We start from the raw sequence: 21,861 nt of genomic DNA on the forward strand, positions 1-21,861 counted from the left end.
TCCCTTCCCCCAAACCCCGGCCACCACCATTCCATTTCTTTTTTGCATTTGACTAAGTACTTCATGTAAGTGGAGTCACAGAGTACTTGTCATTTTGAGGGGGGGAAAATCCAATCTTTCATAATCTTTCATAACTTTCCTAAATTGTGTTCCGTTGCATAGATTTGATGCTTTGTACCATCTTAAGGGCTGATGCTTTTTCACACATCCATAAGAGCCAAGCTGCTCCTCTATTGTCATTTGTTTAATTACAGAATTGCAAAATATGGTAGAAAGAGTTCTAGACTTAAAGGCAACACGATGACTCAGGCAGACTTAATGATTTTTGAAATATACAGGCAAACTAAGACATTCTATATTATTTTCCTCCTATACTAACTCTTCTATATATGCTGTATGTTTTACACTTCCAACACATGGATTAGTCATGTTTAAGTATTTAATAGCCACATGTAACTAGTAGCCAGCAATGGGCAGTACAGACAGCATCAGATTTTAAAGATCAGGGATTTCTTTCAAAGAGAAATGAGTTGAAGTTGGACAGGTTTGAGGTTATGGGAGAAAATCTGAAGCCAAAAATAAGTCAGAGAAACCATAAATCCTAAATTTGAATACTCTGAGATTGCATGATGAGTTTCATTCTCTATGTTATCACAGTACAGATAGTTTAGTCACTGAGTGGCAGGCCACTAGGATGCTATTTATTATCACCATTAACTCTATTTTCTGAGGAAACCACCCTTCTGCCCCCATTTCACTTTTTGCTGTTCTCATATTATAATTTGCATTTACGGGGACGTGACTAATTCAGATGTGGAAACAAGGCTTCCTTTAGGCCTGAACCTCCAGTAGCTGAGCTCAGTCCTTTCCTGACAAATGAGCTGAAAAACAGACTCTGTAGGGGATCCTCCTAAATTATGTTTTGTTTGTTGAAAACACAAGCATCCTCTGGCTGCTTTCTCCTAACACTTTCCTTTCTTTGTACCTTATTTAAAAAGTCAAAGCCAGAGAGCCTTTTAAAGATGCAATTAATTAGGGTTATATACAGGGCATTAGGAAAAAAAAAAAAACCACATAATTGCTTACAAAATACCAACCAAGCTGATGTACGGTGAGGCAATAGAACCACTAGTTATTACCAAAACCTTAAATCATACGGAGAGGTAAAAATACACAGAGTGTTTTTCCCATTTACCACATTCAGAAACCCATGCGTGAGGCAGGCTATAATCAAGACAGGAAGAGGTACTGTCAGACGCACTCACTCCTCAACAGAGTTGTGGACTGCCACGCCGAAGCCCCCGACTTGTTCTTGCCAACTTTCACATCTGGACCAGCTCCAGCAACCTGCAATCAGCAACTCTTCTTTTGAGGTCAACTGCAACCACCCACTGGTCTCAGTCCTCAAGATCTCTGGCTGTCTCCCTCCAGGCTCCTACCCATGCTTCCGCCAACCCAGGTAGCACTCTTCTCCACGATGCATCTCGAACCCATCTCTCCTTCCCTCTCACTCACCCACCTCTCCATAATTCTGATTTTACGGTGAGACTGTCCTCTCCTCTCTGCTCTTCCTGCTTGTCGCTCAGCTGTACTGTTCATACCTAAGGAGTCAACAGCCTCCTCTGAGCTTCCAATTCTGACTTTCCACTTGGCATTGCTAGTCACTTGCTAGGCACTCCTAGTCACTTGCTAGGCACTTCCACTGGGAGGGTATTGCTTTTAGCAAACCTGCCAGAATCAAGTGCCCAACTGACTTCATCAAATCCCAGGACGGCCCCCAAAGAACAATGAGCCCTTCCTCATTGGGTCAAAATCTCTCAGGACAAGAAAGAAAAGAGTGGAAAAAGATGTCACTGCATTTAACAAAAGCGCCAGCCAGAAAGAAATTAGAAGAGAGTACTTGAAACTTGCACAGACTGTTACCAGGTATTAGACCTTTGCTTCAAGTTTTCAGAGCTCTGTTAAAACAGAGAAAAACGAAGTATCAGAATTCTATCACTGTACCAGCAACAGTATTCAGGGACAAGGAACCCAATATTTAATAGAACAAAAGGTAAAAATATATTATCATGATTCATCAAACTCTTCAATATAAGTACCTTTTAAAAATTACTCACATCCCTTTCAATCATGTTTTAAAAATCATGCCATTTTTTAAGTGGGGATAGAATCTCTCTTTTGTTACCATGCCACTGTGGACTTAGAAATTGATATTCAGATTTGTAAACAAGGATTAGTTTCATTATTGTAAATCAATTTGCTAGGGCATATCACCCCTCAGAGAGCTGAAATAATTGAATTTCTGGACTTCTACAGAAGAACATTTAAGCAAGAAATAACTACATTAGGGCTTCAATTGGTAGATTCTAACTATTTTTTAGCAAAACATTCCCCTGGAGAATGCTGATCCACATCTCTAATACAGTGATCTATGATGGCAACTGAGTTATCTGTCTACACCTACTGATACAATAAAAGTATTATGAATTTCTAATGGAACATAAAACTAATAGTTGAGCCTTTATAACTAAATAGATAATGAATTTGAAGAACAAAGGGATACAGAATCTGTTTCTAGATAATTAGGAAAAACAAAACAAAAACAACTAGAAATATTTCAGGTTAGTTAAAGGATATGTATAATTTGAGACTTTTGATCAGTGCCTTCCTTAATAACGTAAGTACAAAAACTATCTCCAAATTGACAAAACCCCGTGTCATATAGCAGAATGAGAACAGGATTCTTCTTCAACCTAGTAATTTTCTTTTATCACTACAACTTCAATCATAGATGCAAATGGAAATTTCTGCTCCCTTTGCTACTTTTCTGCTTGACTGAATTTGATAATGAAAATGTCTGTTCCCTTCAGACAGAGCACAAGTGTCATTCAAATTTTACACACCAGGCAAAGAGTGGATGCATTTGTTTGGTGCAAAATCATTTAAATATGCGTCATTACAAGCTGCAGCACATTTACAGATGCAGCAGTTTAAAATTCTCTTAAGCAATAAAGCAAGCCATCAAATGAAGGTGCATTCAGGCTTCAAACATCACCAAACTACATCTTCCCTCTGTATACAGTCAGCTCCGCCCTCCTTCCTAGGCCCTACTCAACCAGAAAGCAGTGGAACTATGCCAAAGCTGCTTGCATTACCCCGAAGTCTTCCAGGTCAACAATCCAAAGTCACATGAAAAGGCCAACTTCAGTTACCTCTCCAGGGAGCAAACATTTTGAAAAGCAAGCATTTCAGGCAAGCTGAAGTTCGGCCTTTAGATCAAACTAAGCTTTAAATAGTTTTTCAAAGTAAGCCTCTATCAAACGAAGGAGGCACATGAGAAGAGTTTAGAGAAGGCAAATTTCTCATTTTATATTTAACATTTAGAAATAAGGAGCCTTGATGAGGGCTTATAAGTACAGAGGGGGCTCTCTCTCTTTTCCGAATAATACAATTTCTGTCTTTTATTTAAAATTATAAAGACGACTAAAATTTATATTAAAAGAAAGTTAAAGTTAGGATGTGAGTTGTTATATCAGAACCGTTGTGGTTTTGGGAAAATGCTGGGAAAGACTCATTTGGGTAAGAGCTGGACAGCAGACTCCGCTAAGAAAGTGTAAGTGGACTTATCATTTTGGGGTGGAAGGCATACTCTCTAACAAAACCAAGGCCGCAGTATGTGTGTTACCTAAGCTTAAAGCAACCCATTTAACAGTTGAGAATGTACTCAAGTTCACTCACAAGGAAGGAGAATGGAGGAAAAGGTTGGTTTTCTCTCTTGGCTTTGACCCCCTCATTACCCACTCATGCTATTGCAGGGTATTCTGTCTGTTCCTTTCATTTTTGGTTTACGTTCAAACTGTCTGGATTATCTCCAAACCTTATGAGATGGTTTTATGTAAGTCCCTGGAAGCTGTGTACTTTCAAGGCTATGTACAGTAGGCCATCCCTTTGGGAAAACAGAGCTGTTGTACTGAAAAGCCAACTGTTAAACCAACTACAAAAGGCATCCTTGATAACAAGTCTCATGTGCAATTCAACATTCATCAACTGTAACAATGGGTGATAAGTGTGTTTTCTTGAATTTCTGGCACTTGTCATTCTTTATTCATTTAGGGAATTCTTTAATTGGCCTTCCTACATTAGGCGGTTTTCTGTGCTTTGTTTTCAAATGATTTAATTTCATTCTCTCCTTCCCAGTTACACATTTTAGTAACGAGTATAAGGCTTCACAGCTTAAGGTGACAATTCCAACCTGAGACCACATCTATGTGAGAAAAAACCAACAACCAACCAAAAAAACCTACTAGGTAAGAAATTTCATATTTAAGTTAAAGGATGTAAAACACTTTTTAAAGTCAAAATTAAGATGACAATATTAATTATATATTGCCACTTTAAAAAGTGTTAAAAATCAGTACATGAATACTTAATAGGGATTTAATCTTGACTGATTCTGTTCTTGCATACCAGTTGTCATTAGCTGGCAGAGGAAAAAAGCAAAACAAAACAAAGAAACAACCATAACTGCTGATTCTGGGGAGAGCCCAGTATGAGGTCTATTTCTACATCAATAGCAGGGTTTCTATATTAAGTTCATTTAAACCTAATTAATTTTTATGCATGAAATCCAGGGTAAAGGAATCTTTAGTAAAGGCTGAGAATAAGTCTATGCTTTGCCAAAAACAGATTTTTATCCCAAATGATATCCAACAATAAACCAACAGAAAAAATAATATATCTAAGAAGCTCAGATTTACCACTTATTGGTGCTGTAGTGTTTTGGTTTCTTTTGCAGCTCCCAGCAGGGTCTCTCTACCTCAGAGCTGCAGCCCCCACTAACATTACTGATAATGGTAGTCACCTCTTAGATGGCAGTCCAAGTAAGTAAAGAGTCAACAGGTTGCACTGAGTCTCTATTCCACAGGAAGAGGCCTGACCTTGAATGTGGGAACTCGGGGATGATCAACACAGGCTGCTGGGAAACCACAGCTCTGATGGGAGTCTCCTGGCAAGTATGTGTCTTATGAGAAAATGACAACCTGGGAGGACTCCTATAAAATACCAATATTCAGAATTTCTTAGAGGCAGAAAATGTGCCTGAGAGGGAGAAGGAAAAACAGATGCAGCGGCATGATGATGTGCAGAAGAAGGCCACAGTCATAAAGGCTGGATGCCACTGAGAGACCATAGGACACAGAGGACCCAAATGATGGGACAATGTCAGAGGCAACTAGGCTTGAAGGGACTGATGCCTGATAACAGCTGACCACAATGGGAGCTGGTGCTAGGAAGATCACACAGGTACTTTTGACCCCATATCAAGAAGCCTGGCTGTAAAGGGATGGAGCAAGGATTCAAGGAAGATATGGGGTCAAATGACTGGAGTGAGGGCCCTATTCTGTAAAATAGGGAAAAGAGGAGAAGGGCTAAATAGTAATGGAATTAAATAAAGGGTCAGTGGGCCAAAGGTCTTCATGAAGTCATACAAAAAATACATATGTACATGCACCCATATCCTTAACTCAATCAAGAATTTTGACTAAATGAACACAGAAAAAGAAAACTAAGTTCAAGTTATTTAACTGGTAAAATAGAGGATAATTTCTTGGCATACTGAGGATATCACTGAGCCTACTCATATTAAATCTGCACAGAGAATACCATTAAGTCTCTGATTTATGATTGCACTAAGTTTTCAATAAAGCAAGAGTTATAAGATCTATTCATGGGAATCCTGCAGCCCTGAGAAATGAACTATCTTCTCAGCTGATAAAGATTCTGCCCAATAAACACAGAAATCTTTTCTCAGTGACATCGAGACCTCAAAAAAATAACTTTAAAAAAAAAGGCTGTACCATATTCTGGTAAAGTAGTTAACTCTGAAGGGAAAGATCTGGGGGAACTCAAGTGGGGTGACATTCTTGAAAATACGGATGTCTAAACAATAAAGCAAGAAAATGTCTCCAAATATTAATGGCATAAAAAGATTTAAACCTTTAGAAGGTAATTCTTTACATTTATATCAAACAACTACTAAAACAGCACATTTATCTAATCATTTAGTGAAAGACATTTGAATATGATGACTGGAGTTAATGTGTGGCATTCATAAATTGTATCCCATCTCTTAAGGAGCAACATAAAACTCTCAAGTTTCCAAAATCTATATAACCACTGAGAATCAAATTTAGAAGTGGGTTGCTGTTAAACCATGCTTATCACTAGATTAAAAAGCTCAGGACACCAAATGAAACTCATCTAATAGTGTGTTTTTGCTCTAAACACAGAGGCTTCTGGTGCACACTGACTTTTAACAAGACATATGTAGAAACAGGTTTGACCCTATTTCTTAAAGTTTAGTTCTTCTTATCAAGATCTAAGGACACTTGTTGTCTTCTTTATCTGAGGATCCTTTTTTATTTCTTGTTGCAAAGTAAAAACTGCCCTAATCTGGGTACAGTGGCACATGCCTGTAATTCCAGAGATTCGGGAGGCTGAAGCAGAAAGATCACAAGTTCAAAGCCAGTCTCAGCAATTTAGCAAGGCCCTAAACAATGCAGTGAGATGCTGTCTCAAAATAAAAAATAAAAAGGGCTAGGGATGTGGCTCAGTGGTAAAACGCCTCTGGGTTCAATCCCCCAAGAAGCAAAACAAAACAACCTGCGCTTTCTCTTGAGCGATACAAGAGTTTTGAAGTAAATGACACATATCATAATGTTAGAAGTTCTTTCAGGCAGGTGAAATTCCTCCTCCATGTCTTCTTCCTTCCTAGTGTTTAGTTTATTCCCCTTTTACTCCTTTTCCAGCATTCAGTATATCCTCCATTCATTCATTTCTATATGCTTATTAAATATATACTATGTAGTTGGGTGCAGTGGTGAACACCTGTAATCCCAGCTACTTGAGAAGATGAGGAAGGAAGATTGCCAAGCCTAGGCCAGCCTTAGCAACTTGGGGAGACTGTCTCAAATTAAAAAACAAAGGTGGGGATACAGCTGAGGGACAGTGTTTGCTTTGCATGTGTGAGGATCTGTTTTCAATCTCCAGAACTACAAAAAATCAAAAAGCCAGTATGTGCTATGTGCCATGACATGTTACAACCTCCGGGAAATTATCAGTGGCTGGGAAAAAAGTCCCAACCACCCAAGAGCTTACATTTTAAACAGAAACCAGTTATTTCCAAATTTACAGATACCAGGAAAGCATCTCTCATTTGCAACACCATGCACTATTTATTCTCTACCAGGAGTTCTACCAATTATTCTTCCTCAGGAGGCCCTCAGATCTCCTGACTATAATACATTCTCCAAACCTATTACCCTCTTATGAGCTTGCTGCCAATATTCAAAGATGATGAGCTATACTGACAGCATAGTACAGGTTACAGAAGTATTACTCACATTTTGCTGTTTCTTCTGCTACTTGTCCCCATATTTCCCAACTCTGTGTTAAATGGCTCTTGTCTCAGTTTTTCCACTTTAGGTCTTTGCACAATGGAAGGTGAAACTTCATCTGAGTCTACCTCCTGCCCTTCACCATCAGAGCAGTACTGAGTTATCGTGTATATGACATTTGCAAGAGGACTATGTGCTGTAGTCTGGATCTTTAGTGTCCTCCAAAGGCCTATAGGGAAGGATTGGTCTCCAGAGTGGCACTGTGGGAAGTGGTAGAGCTGTTGAGAGGTAGAACCTAGCGGAAGGAAGTTGGGTCACCAGGGACATGCCCTTATAAAAGACACTGGAAGGCTGGGCCCCTACTTCCTCTCTCTTTTACTTCCTGGCCACCAGGAGGTGGATGGGATTTACCCAACCACTCCCCCTGCCTTGAGGTGCTGCCTCTCTACCGGCCCAAAAGCAATAGGGCCAACTGATCATGGACTGAAATCTCCAAAAACGTGAGCCCAATATAAGCCTCACTATGCCCAAATTGCTCACAACTGAGCAGTGATGTATTTCTAGCTTATGATTTTTTGTACATTTTAACTCTTTATCTTTTACAAAACTTATTACTTGCCCCATTTTAAAATGTGCTTCACTTTTAAAGAAAAAAATTCTTATTTGCTCTAATCTGTTGTACATGACAGTAGAATGCATTTAAACATTTTGATAAATCATACATAAATGGAGTGTAATTTCTCATTTTTCTGATTATACATATTGTAGGATCACAGCAGTCTTGCAGTCATATTGTACATGAGGTAATAATGTCTGTTTCACTCCACTATCCTTCCTACCCCCAGGCCCCTCGTCCTCCTTCACTCCCCTCTACTTAATATAAAGTAAATCTATTCTTCCCTATCTCCCACCCCTTATTGTGAGTTAGCATTCGCGTATCAGAGAAAATATTTGGCCTTTGGTTTTTGGGATTGGATTCTCCAACTCCATTTATTTATCAGCAAGTCATAATTTCATTCTTCTTTAAAGCTAAATGATGGAATATATATACTCATCATTACCATATCTTTTCCAAACTCTCTGAGAGAATTCTAAAACCATATGAAGTCCAGGTCAGTCTTAAAATGCAGGTAATGTGTCAGTGCCATTTTTTCTGCTCCTGGGACCCTCCCTTGAAGTCTGCACTACCTGCTCTGCACACTGATGCACAGTTGTTGCCTTGGGACTTCCCCTCACCATCAGGGTTCAAAGCGAAAGCCCAAGATTCACTGACAGCAAAGCGGGGTGCAGGGAGCCTCCTGGGAGGCACCAATAGCAAGAAGTGAAATTTATCAAGGGATATAGAAAAGAGGGAAAGTTGAAGGAAGCTACTCAGTGACTGCTGTGATAAAAAGGAAAGATAACAGAATTTATCTCTATAGAGAAAAACAAATATGAGGGATTTCTGCATCAAGTACTAAAATCTGAGCATTTTGTAACACCCTTTGATATTGAAATTGAAATACCTCTGACTCTGGCTTTAGATTCATTGTCATCTTGATGTCATTTCTTGTATTTATGATTTTTTTGTGTAACTATAAAAAAATACATTTTCCCTCTAATACTTCTTAGTCAATTCTTTCATTAAGTATAAACATCAAATAACTTTTTTAAAAAGTCTTAAAATACTTGAGAAAAAATACTTTTTCTTAATTTCATTTCAGTATTCTTGATAGAATTAACTCTTCCCTTCAAAGTAAGTAAATAGTTATGCTTTAATGGGTACTACTTGGAGGGAGTATAAAGATTCACCATACCTAATTTGCAATATTAAAACCGAAAGATGTTAACCAGAGAAAAGCACTTCTTAGTTTTATCACACTGGAATATTGTGCTTGGACATCTGAACGTTTACGAGACCTTCAAAATCTACAGAAATGTTCTTCCATCTCCACTCCATTGTGTGAAATTTAGTTTAGTCTACTACATTCTTGAGTACTGTTCTATTGTGTGATATACCTGAAAAGAACTGTTGCTTAGCCTAAGCTCAAAGAGCTACCATGGTCTACTCTCTGTCATTATCCAAATACATACTTTGCAATCTTAACAATTAACATACTTTGCAATCTTAACAATTAAGAGAGCTAGAGATCATTCACAGAAGCTGCTACCTAGGAAAAAAGCTTACTTTCACTGAAATTTTATTAAAACAACGAAATTCAAAATGAAAATAATTGAATACCTTTAATTTCTCATTTGACCATATCTGAGCAGTTTCTGGTCATTACTACTTTATGTGTCTGGAAAGTCTTAATTATTAAAAAAAAAAAAAATTACATTTCAAGTAGTCATTCTTTAACTTTGAATTCTTCCTTTGGATTAAGCTATTAACCTGACTCTGCCCCTGTAAATCAACAGTAATTTATCTTATGCAATGCACCTTGCCTTTGCTGGTCAGTGACAGCGGAAGTGTGCCAATTTCAATAGAGGATCCATTACACCATGAAGAGCAGCTATTCAAATGGAAAACATTTGAAAGCTTTACAAAAAAATAGTTCTCCCTGAGTGATGATAAATGATGGGCACTGGATTGCATGTGCAATAATTAATAAAATGTTTGTAAGATTAAGACCGATCATACATTCTGGTTCCAGAGCTACTAGGAAAAGCAAAGCGTGAACTGAGAAAGCCAGCTCACTCCCAAGGGAAATTATCAGTTTCATGGGTAGAAGGGGGTGACAGCAACCTGATCCACTGTCCCCATCTCCCCGAGGCATATGAGATGCTGTAGAGAAAGTATGTCCAAGGCACATGATTTAGAGAAAAATTATCCAGTGCAACCCTGGATCCTTCAATAGGGAGGTGCTTGCCAGATTTAACCTGTGTTTTTCTCTCTCCAAGCTTTGTTTTGAATCTTAATATGGCTAATCTTTGGGACAATCTTATGTTGTTTTCTAGGCATCTTTGTGAGAACTAACTTTAGTAAAAATTTCTTTTGTCTAAAGGATATGTCTGGATATAGTCAGAGATCTTTACTGTACTTAGTTAATGCTAAACAGCAATTCTTCCTGCAAGCAGCAGGAATATATAAGAAGGACACTGTAACTACGAGGAAGTAAAAAACATCACATGGAGATTTATCCCATGCCAGGCATCATGGTGGTCACCCTGATCAAGGCAAAACCCGTGGTGGATTATTTTTTATTTGTTCTTTTTAGATATACATGACAGTAGAGTGTATTTTCACATATTATATATACTATAGTGACTTTTTAAAGTGTTATTTATTGCCTCTAATTCACACGTTCTTAAATAATTTGTTTTCATAAATCAGATGGATATTTGTCCAATACAAATTTTTATATGTATATGGTAAGGAACACTAAAATAAAAATCAAGAAATGAGGGGCTGTAGTTCTAATTCATAGGAGCTGTATGACTTACAGCAAGAAAGTCAACCTCTCTGACTCTCAATAAGCATTCCTGTGAAAGAAAAGACAAACAGAACCAACACTGTGTCACGGAAGAAATACTCTAATGATACTCTGTGCACTTACAAAGGGCTTGATATCACAATGGATAAGAAATTAAGAAATCGGGGGAAAGGGAGGCAGTTAAAAAAAAAGGGGGGAAAGAAAGAAAGTAAAAATAGTGCTGAAATTATTGGAACTTAACAACATTTGTATAAATAAAACAAGAGTTATAAGTTCATGCTTTTCAATTTCTTTTCCTGAAATACAAACCACATTCTGCATACAATACATATCAGCATTATTTTATATGCCTTGTGCGATTCTGTTATTTGAGGTTTTGGAAAATTTGCCACTACCTAAGCAACAAGCAAGGGCCACATCCCTAACTCTAATCTATGCTCAAGAGCAAAGCCGGAGTCAATCTGTGCTTTCCTTGTTCCATTTCATGTTCGATGGAAAAAGAGCAGGGATTTCTAAGATGAGAAATAGGATAAAAAGATTAAAACAGGCCAAATCCCTAATGGGAATAGCTAATGATTATCTCGTCCCTACTGGTAGTCAATAACAGTTAGTGTCAATACACTCATTTCATATCAGATATTAAATCAGAACTGGGAAATTTGCTGAGCATGTCACAAGTGACCTGTCCCCTTGAATTATGCACATCAACATCAAAGGACCCCAGAAGCTGTTCAACAGAAAAAAGAGAAATCCATACTTGCTGAAGACAAGGCTTTGGAGGGAACCAACTCCTGCCAACCATGCTCATAGTGTTTTGGACAATTATTTGATAGGCTTCTCTCCATTTCTCCTTGCTATGTCTACCCAGTACATTTCTGTAAACAGGTGTCAGTGAAATGATACAGTTTGAAGTGAATCTCTTTCTATAGAGGTTAAAAATATATGCTAAGGACAGATTGCTAACACTACTCACAAGGTGATATTTGCTAAATGAGATTCATTCTTAAAACTCAAATTACTTAGGCTGATATTTCCCCAAAGGGTGCATGAAGCAGTTTATCACAATAAAAACAAGTATTTTGATAGTTTTTGTGTATTTAAAGAATTATAAAATCTTTTGGCTTCCTATGTAAACCTGAGGACACTTTTTTACATCACTTTTCTGCAGGGTTATTTTTTGTTTTGTTTTTCTTTTGTTTTTTAGTTTCAATTCACTGTTGCTATAAGGAGTAGTGCTTTCAGGAGATGGGGGGTATCTGGGAGAAGATATACCTTATTGAGAATCAAAGAATACTTGTCTCAAAGAATACTCCTGGCCCTATATAAGAAATTGCAACCTTCCTGTGGAATTCGGCTTTTAGTCAATTCTATCATCAACAATTCTGAATCAGGAAGCAATTTTCCAAGTAAAATAAAATTTAACATAAATTCACTTCTGATGTGACATGAGTGTTGTATCAGGTGTTACATGTGATAGCACATGTTCAAAGATCTAGTGCCTGTCCTCTGTGAGCTCACATCCTAAAGAACATGCATTGGAAACACTCTATACAGCAGGCAAGTGAGAAGTGACAAAGCGATTTACAGAGTCTAGGCCATCTAAGTAACCAACTCCTGACCTACCTCCTGACTGTAGTGGCTTGTATGGGCTTCGCACTATTTCTTGGTGCCATTTTAAGCCAGTTTGAATTACACAATTCCTGGAGACAGCTGAGGGTCTATAGTAATTTCCTAAGGTAGGCGCTATGTATCTAATATTTACATGTTGCTTAGTCTCTTTCTTATTTATTAAATTTTTACTTCCTGATTAGACAGAAAATGGCTAGAGGTCTTATAAAGCATGTGGGAACCAGAAATAGGAAGAACAAGAAAACCTGCAAAATTATCAAATATTTAAAAATCTGGAAAAAAAAAATCTGGTTTTCTACGTTCTTGTCATCAGTTACATTGTGAGTAGCAAATCCACCAGATGAAATCTCCAGTGTTTTCCATTTATTTCTCAAATTATGCACATGAATGAACAATATCTATGAACAAGCTCTATGGCATTCATTTTTGGCCAAATACTGTACAGATCTCCAGCGGATATCTACTTTGTTAACTTGCTGTTTGGACTTCCTTCCCTTCCTTTCTCTCCTCTCCCTCCCTTCCTGTCTCCTTTTCTTTCTTTTATTCTTTTGCAGTGCTGGGGACAGAACCCAGAGCCTTGCTAGGCAGGCAGGGACTTTCTTTTAAGGCTTCCTTTTAGCCTTTATAAGAAGTCATCAGAATGTCTATCAATATTTGTTCAGAGTTTCCATAAAGAGATCTCTATGACCATATTTACAGCCTCACACAGGTGAATAAACTAGTGGACAACATCTAGATGCAGTTATCAGAGCAAAGACTGTGGATTTTCACAACACCTGATATTAAGGTTTGCATGTGAGGTGTCCCCCAAAAGCTCACATGTGAGACAATGCAGGAAGGTTCAGAGGAGAAATGTTTGGGTTTTAAGAGTCTTAACCCAATCAGTGAATTAATCCTTGATGGGATTAATTGAAGTGGTAGGGTGTGGCTAAAGGAGATTAGAATTGGAGCATGGATTTGGGGTATATATTTTGTATCTGTAGAGTGGAGACTCTCTCTCTCTCTGCTTCCTGATGAGGCAAGCTGCATCCGTCTGCCACACTCTTCCACCATGATGTTCTGCCTCATCTCGAGCCCCGAGGAATGGTGCCGGCTTCTTATGGACTAAGACCTCTGAAACCTTGAGCCTTCAAATAAACTTTTCTTCCTATATAATTGTGCTGGTCAGATCATTTAGTTCCAGCAGCGAAAAAAAACTGACTAAGACACCTGGTTACATAAAAATATCAACAAGGGAGAGATTAATAACTAAGTCAGATTAAATATGGACTTGTATCAGTGTTTCTAGAGGAAAAAGCATGACACCACATAAAATTCAATCTCAAAAACAAAAAGTAAAGGTGAAATTTTAAACCTCAGGTCAACCCAACTCCAACTTCCTATCACCAACAGTAGGAAAAAGTAGTCAGCTATTGTAAGAAAAAACTTTTCAAGAAATTAGCAAAATGCTGGAGCTTCACATTGGAATCTTTCTGCTACGAAGTCTGCGTGATGAAACACACCAGGCTCTATTTCACAAGGCTAGACGGTGAATGTAAATGATGATCATCTATGAGATTTGGTAAAATAAGGGTTCCCAAACCTAACCACTTGGCACTTCTCATTCAGCAGTCCTGGATAAATTAATTCTGAAGCAGAAAGCTCAGAAATATTTTTCCTGTACTACCAGAACATAGAACACCATCCTAATAGTCTAAAACAAAGTAAAGTACCATCATCCCTCGTATCCCTGGGGGACTGGTACTAGAATTCCCTGTGGATTCCAAAATCTATAGAAGCTCATCTCTTATATAAGATGTCATATTATCTGCCTATTCCCTATGTACATTCTCCTTGTAATTTTAAATCATCTCCAGCTAACTTGTGATACCTAATACAATTGGGAATGCTGACATGAAAAAGTCTGTCCATGTTCAGTAGGCATAGAGTTTTGTTTTTGTTTTCATATTCTGATCCATGGTTGGCTGAATCCACAGATGTGAAATGCACTGACAGATAATGAAGGAGAAGCCTGTGTATTGGACCTAATTAGAGCAGCCTTTTTTATTGCCAAAGACTAGCCCACTCAACGCCAGCCACGTGGCTGGCAGCTCACCTAAGCAGCGGTAAGGGATCACGATGTGGGCGTGGGTCTTGCACTGCTTGCGACCCCGCTTGCACCAGTTCTGGATGGTCACTGGTTGGTTGGCTTCCACCACATTGGTGATCTGCAGCTCAGGGTAGACCTGGGAAAGTATAAGAAGAGTAAATTGTTACTTGGGGCACCACTGGCTGATCCTCCACCATTCACTCAAGCCCTCTCCACTTCTGCCCAAGCTACAGAGATTCAGTGTAAAGGAAAAGGTCCAAGTGACAGAGCATCTAGACATTCCATTTAAAACATCCAGCAATGTGACTTGGATTTTACTGCATCCATTCAGACCTCAAATATTTTTCCAGAGGAGGAATAGAAGTAGAAACAAGGGAGGGAGGGATGGGACTCTTAAAAGCATGGGCTCATTTTTGATGTAAAATAAACTACTGTGAGGAACACAGCTTGAAATATTCTAAATAAATGTTGTGGTAGATCCACCTAGAGATTTTAATTTACTGAAATTCCACCAACCCCCATCTCATTAACTGAACAAACATTTTACATACAGAATATGACACACAGCAAGCTTTCTTTATAAAAATCAATCTCTTTATTCAAAGTAATTCACATAAGAAGAATTTGTCAGAAAGTTTCCAAGGGTGTCACTTAGATAAAGAACTGTCACTCATGAATTCTCTTCCCTGAATGACTAAACCACGTATTCCACTGGTTACATTACTGTTCTTAGTAGATCATGGTGTTTGCTGAGCACTAGGAATGAACTACAAACTCAACTAAAATACGTATTTGTGAAATATCAAACCACTTCTCTTTATTAATAATAAGTAGAAGCAGGGCACAGTGGCACATGACTATAATTACAGCTACTTAGGAGTTGCAAGTTCAAGGTCAGCCTCGCAATTTAGAAACTGTATCAAAATAAAATTTTAAAAAAGGGCTGGGGATGCTCAAGTGCTTGTCTCCCATGCCTGAGACCCTGGACTCAATCCCTAGTACTGCAAAATAACAACAATAAGAAGTAGAGATGTGAAATGAAAATATAAACAAAAAAGAAGGTATCTCTAAAATGAGCTTGTTATGGTTTGGATGTGAGGTGTCCCCTAAAAGCTCATGTGTGGGACAATGCAAGAAGGATCAGAAGAGAAATGATTAGGTTATAAGAGCCTTAACCCAATCAGTGAATTAATCACCTGATGGGATTAAATGAGTGGTAATTGAAAGCTGGTAGGGTATGGCTGGAGGAGGCAGGGAATTGAGGATGTGGCTCTTGGGTATATATTTGAATCTGGAGTGGTCTCTCTTTCTCTCTCTCTCTCTCTCTCTCTCTCTCTCTGCTTCCTGATCACCATGATGTGAGCTGCTTCCCTCTGCCACACTCTTCCATCATGATGTTCTGCTTCACCTTGAGCCCTGAGTGGCCTTCTATGGACTACCGCTGCACATACTCTCAATTTTGCAGTGAATCTATATATTCTCTTAAAAAATAGTCTATTTAAAAATGCAAATTAAGAAGAAAGGCATGAATCAGCATAGCAGTGTGTGATCAATCCAACAGTAGAAGAATAATCTAGGAGAACACACACAAGTAGCTAAATCAGAATCCTAGGCTGGGTGCTGAGCAAGTGCTTCAGAACACTGCCAGAAATCTTGCTCCAAAGGATGTGGCAGCTTCCTTCCCTTTTTTATTTGGTTCTTAAGTATCTTAACACTTCAATGCATGCATACCAGGTCACAGATAATGCCCTACTTGAAAATGTCACTAAAAATTTAATAGCCCCATGGTTTTATTCTATACAATGAAAGGCAAAGTGGCTCTTGGTACAGAAATATAATTCTCTCTTCACCTTTGCTTGTTTATTATACCACAAAAGTGCAGCACTCCTGAGTCATAAACTCAGTGGCATTACAGAGTTCACCCTGAGGGCCACAGCTTTATGTGCAGCAAAGTGTCAGCTACTGCCTTTCTCTAAAGAGGCTGTAGCTTCCACTTCACAGAAATACCACCCTGCTGAGAATTTTCTCCTGAGCCGTCACATCTCTGGAAGCCCTAGCAGCAGACACAATCATATCCCATTTCCTTCTTTTCAATTTAAAACCAACAAATTGTAGGTACAATTGATTAGCAGGAGAGAAGGACCTCTTTTTCACCTTGGGTGCTAACCCTCCTTTTGACTGACAACTTCCAAGCAGATTGAATTGCAAACTAAAAGCTCTGAATAGAGGCTTCTCCCTAAAGATCACCAGGGTGATCATCAGTCAGAATTTAGTTCCAGTTTCTACCATGAAATCCAGGGCATATATATTATTTCCTGGAGTAAGTTTCTCTCTCCATATTTCTAACAACGGTAATTATTAATATGCAGAAGTTTAAGGTGATTATAAAATTTGAACCATATAAAGGCCGTACATAATTTGCCTACTGCCCTAATCAATAAAATGGAGGCAGTAACTTCAATCTGATTCAGTTACTCTCATTCAGGGATAAGGAGTTATTAACTTGGAATTGCCAAAGAGAGTAAAATTTTGCTATTCTAACACCAGCAGGCTTGTCTAAAAGTGGAGGAAGATAAAAAAAAAAATCAAAATAACAAAACTTATTTCAAAGCACAAAAAGACCCAATTAGATAATGTGATGAACATATGCACAAGAAACCCCCAAAGAAACAAAAGCAACAAAAACATGAAACAATTTTTTATAAATAACAAAATTCCATATACTATTTATTTTTATTAGTAGCTCTAGTATATATCTAGGAACAAATAAGCATTTTTTATGTTGAAAAGACACCCTAGTTTATTATTTAATCAAGAATAAAAAATTAAAATGATCAGACACACAAACGTCCTTGAAGTTCCCGACTTTTCTCCATAATTAATCACCAGCATTGGCTCAATGTTTCATATTTTCTTTGCAGCAGCACCTCAAACTTTTATGCTTATGTCAAATTTCAATGGTTTTAATCTCAAATCAAATTTTTTATTTATGAAAAAAGGACTTTATACAACAACAGTTATATTTATAGATATTTAAAATAAAGCAGAAACAAATCCAGACCAGTATTAGCTACTTGAAAAATAAACTGTTCCCAATCCCCACAAATCTTCCTAAATTATAGCTGGACAGAGCAGTCACTGTATAAACACATGCACTGTATTCCAGCACACTTCCCATGCCCAGGCTTCCCAGTGCCCCCCCCACCCCCCCACATAGACAGGACGTCCACAGTGTGATCCACCGCCAACCCTCCCTTGCACTGGGGAATGCGCCATGTAGTTATCAGCGCGCTCACATTTGGGTAAGTGCATGTCTATACTGCCACCCAGTGAAAGGGCCCTTTCCTGAAGGGCAGGAAAGGCAACCTGGCACCACACAGCCCCCCGATGGCTCCACATTTATCACCTCTGGTTTTAAGGCCACCAGAAGGCTGCCAGCTCCCATCCCCTCTTCCCGGTGCTCCAACCCTCCACCATCTGAAGGAAGTTCTCAGGAGTGACCACGTTTTAAATGCAGTTCCATCCCCTTCACTGACTGCAAAGCATTCTGTTCCTCAAGAGTAGAGAACGAACACGTACCGGCTGCTGCTAGATGCTGAGGACATGTGAATGGGCTTTAGGGTGAGTCAGAGCCAGAGATGGCTCACTGGCAACACGCAAGGGTGAGCAAACCAGGCATAAGGTGAAAGGCACAGAAAGATGAGGATCTGACAGGGGCTGACTGGTGATCTCTGACCCCTGAGTCTTGGCATGTGTACCTGGATGTTAGAGATAACCCTGATCCATTCAGCAAGCCCCGTTTTAAAACACACATGCGCTACTTTTAAACCTCAGTATCTTTATATTCCTTCCAATTGAACAAAATCTTAGAAAAAAGGCCTAGTTCCAAAGCTGAGCTAGCTCACTAATACCCGTCTCCCCTCCAGGATTCCTTGTACCCAGACTACCTCATGCAATCACCTACCACAATCGATCCCTGACCACTTTTGCCTCCCTGTGCTGTTAGGATACACAACTCCTTAAGGTGGAGACAATGTTCCCTCAACAGTGGCCAGCAGGGGCTAGCACAGTAAGTGCTCATAAATGCCTACTGAGTATTTCTGGTTCACGTCAGAACACCTTCATTATAGAGAAATTCAGTACCTATTAAGCTCTCACTGAATATTACAAAGCTACCTCCTAAATAGGATGCTCTCAACTGTTATTGGATCATGAGTTTTTTAATAAAAATAACCCTTCCAATATTGTTCTTCTAAAATTCATACGACAACTTGTACAAATAAGGTGCCTTAGAAAAAGATTAACGTCAATAATTTAGAGCCAAGGAAGACATGTAGGAAGAATTCAAAGCCAGGCTCCTGCTTAGACTAAAAGGGCTGGTCTAGGAATCTGAAAAAGCAGCCTATCTGGTCAAAGAGCCAGATGGATCAGAACAAAAAATGATTTTTTTTAAAAGAGAACTGAAGAAATTGGAAATACTAACAGCCAGAAAAGAGTTCAAGTAGGAACAATCTTAGATGTATATAAGAAGGTTACAGTGAGTGATGTAAGTGGTTCTCAGGTATTTCACTGCAGAAATATCTTAAAACTTGGTCATCAATTCATTTTTGTTCTAAATTTTAAAAATCTGAAGTCTCTTTCTCTCTCTCCAAATTGGAAATATATTAATCTCAAACATGATGACATTTAAGTTGTTAAATACGCAAAGCAAGAAAAGACACTGATGATATTTAAGAATGCCAAGAACATGTAGTTTTATATGTAAAAGTATAAAAATATTTCTTTAAGACATATGTTGTCAGAGATCTATACAACTTTATTCTCGACATTGAGGGCAAATTCCTTTTGCCAACAGGCCACGTAGGACCAGTGACTAATGCCAGAAGTCATTTCCAGATGCCCCAGGGGATTTCAAGAACACAAAAATCAAAGGTAGCTAATAAAAGGCTAAAAATAAATTAAGGACAGAGTAAAATAGGAATCGCCAATAATTCTGAAAACAATTTGCCTATTGTTCTATTTAGTCATTCGGTTTTTAAAATTCATTTTCAACCAAACTCTCAAGGACATTTCTTTTTGGAAAATGCTAGAAATTACCTAGTGTTAACAAAACAATATTTTTTTATTAAACTCTTTTTTATTTTTCCAGACTGCATTTTGATTCATTGTATACAGAAGTCAATGAGTAAGTGTGCTGCTTTAGTACACTTTAGTTTACAGGTCAGCAAATGGGAAGAGCCACCAGCCTGCAGAACATCCTGCCAGAACTGATGTAGATCCTGAGTAGCTGAAATAAAGAGCTTGCCTTCTACATTTGCAGGCAAATGGATGAAATTGGAGAATATCATGCTAAGTGAGATAAGCCAATCTCAAAAAACCAAAGGACAAATGATCTCGCTAATAAGTGGATGATGACACATAATGGGGGGTGGGAGGGGTTAGTGTTAGGGTTAGAGTTAGGGCTAGGGAGGGGGGCAAGAATGGAGGAAGGAAGGACTGTATAGAGGGAAAAGAGGGGTGGGAGGGGTGGGGGGGAGGGAAAAAATAACAGAATGAATCAAACATCATTGCCCTATGTAAATTTATGATTACACAAATGGTATGCCTTTACGCCATGTACAAACAGAGAAACAACATGTATCCCATTTGTTTACAATAAAAAAAAAAAGAGCTTGCCTTCTAGACCAAACCAGGAACAAGAGTGAATGATAGGACAGTCACAGCAACTGACACAAAGGGTTTCATTTTACTATAGTATCCTTTCTCTTTCCTTTCTTTTTCTTGTTTAGGTGGTGCTTGGGATTGAGCCCAGGGTCTTTACACAGGGCAAGCACTCTGCTGTATCTCAGTATTACCACCAGTCCTAACTAGTCTTCCTTTTTCCTGAAATTTTACACTTAAGAACATGAGAAGGGGGAAAAAAACTAGCCTAGGGGGAAAACTCATAAATTTATACAGCATATGAAAAAACAAAAAACAAAAATCCAAGATCCAAATTGTATCTGCTTGAAACAAAGAATCAAAAGCCCTATAACAAAATGCTAAAAGACACTCTAATCATGTGATATTTTCATCTTCTTTTTAAAAAAATTTTTTTAGTTGTAGATGGACCTAATACCTTTATTTTATTCATTCATTTTTTTTTTAAATGTGGTGCTGAGAATCGAACCCAGTGCCTCCCGCATGCCAGGCGAACGCTTTACCACTGGGCCATAACTCCAGTCCAGATATTTTCATCTTCTGAGAACTTCTTTTTTTTAATCTTCTGAAAGCTTTTAAGTACCAGTTACTTTTTCAAAGAGCATATCCAAAAAGAAGAATAAGAAAAGTATATAATAATCGAGAGTTTACTAAGTGCCAGACATTGCGAACATTTTATGTGTAGCACCTTATGTAATCCTCCACTGGTTAGTAAGTGCTCCACTTTACAGAAGATGAAGCCAGGACCCAACAAGGTGCCATTTCTAAACACTCGAAGAGTAGATTTTAAGTTCTCAACAACTTCAGCTTCGATGTTAAAAACCAAAACAAAGTATGTTGTAGACAATATATATTTATGTTTCTGGATTTAAATGACACTTCACAATTTTCTGGGACACAAAGAAAAAAAATACCATTAAAAATTGTTTTCAACATAAAGTCTGTGAATAATGGCAGATACTGAAAACAGAACATCTAATTTAATTGAGAAGGAGAACTGGAAGCTGAAAAGCGTTCTCTGCTGGCAACTTAATGAGGTGCTGAGAGGCAAGATGCAGCTGATGAAACCTTCCTGCAATAATGGGAAGTCTGAGCCTCTCTGGGTTTTCACAATGATGGCCTTATGCCAGCAGACGAGGTAAAATGCTGCAGGGCAGTGGTGAATTTCCCAATAATTTGGCCCAATTCTACTGCTGATGCTATATATACATATGTGCTATATCCACACATTCATACTCTGGAGTTGAGATAATAATGTCAAAGGATCTCGTCCGACTGACAAGTCATTCTAATTTGGAATATAAAACAAATGGGGTTGGGGTGGGGGGGGGCGACCAAAAAAATGGACAGGGCACTAATACAAAAACAAAACCAGATGTGGACACATATTGCCTAGATTCTATCTCCTTAATCTCTCTCCATTTCTGGCTACTTTTCTCATTTTAAAATATGCAAACTGGCTTTCTCTCTTTTAACCCTACATCCTATGGTCTGTGCAAGGAATTCCACCAGAGTACCATATCCAGACCACTAACACATAAAATACACCCATACTTGTGTGTAAGTATTGCAATGCATCTATTCAAAAATTGCCTGACTTCATATGAACCTTTGGATCTTTCAAACACCAAGCCCA

The 21,861-nt window shown here is 38.4% G+C and overlaps 1 protein-coding gene across 6 annotated transcripts in view; it reads right to left on the reverse strand.

Moving 5' to 3' along the window:
- Window positions 1-21,861, reverse strand: part of App (amyloid beta precursor protein) — a 241,852-nt gene that overhangs the window by 151,690 nt on the left and 68,301 nt on the right. For all 6 annotated transcript variants that reach the window (XM_047564664.1, XM_047564660.1, XM_047564663.1 and 3 more), the window contains exon 3: window positions 14,532-14,661. In XM_047564664.1, coding sequence (XP_047420620.1) covers window positions 14,532-14,661 — 130 coding nt within the window. The remainder of the gene's footprint in view (window positions 1-14,531; window positions 14,662-21,861) is intronic.

The sequence above is a fragment of the Sciurus carolinensis genome, chromosome 9, assembly GCF_902686445.1.
Source record: "Sciurus carolinensis chromosome 9, mSciCar1.2, whole genome shotgun sequence".
Taxonomy (NCBI): domain Eukaryota; kingdom Metazoa; phylum Chordata; class Mammalia; order Rodentia; family Sciuridae; genus Sciurus; species Sciurus carolinensis.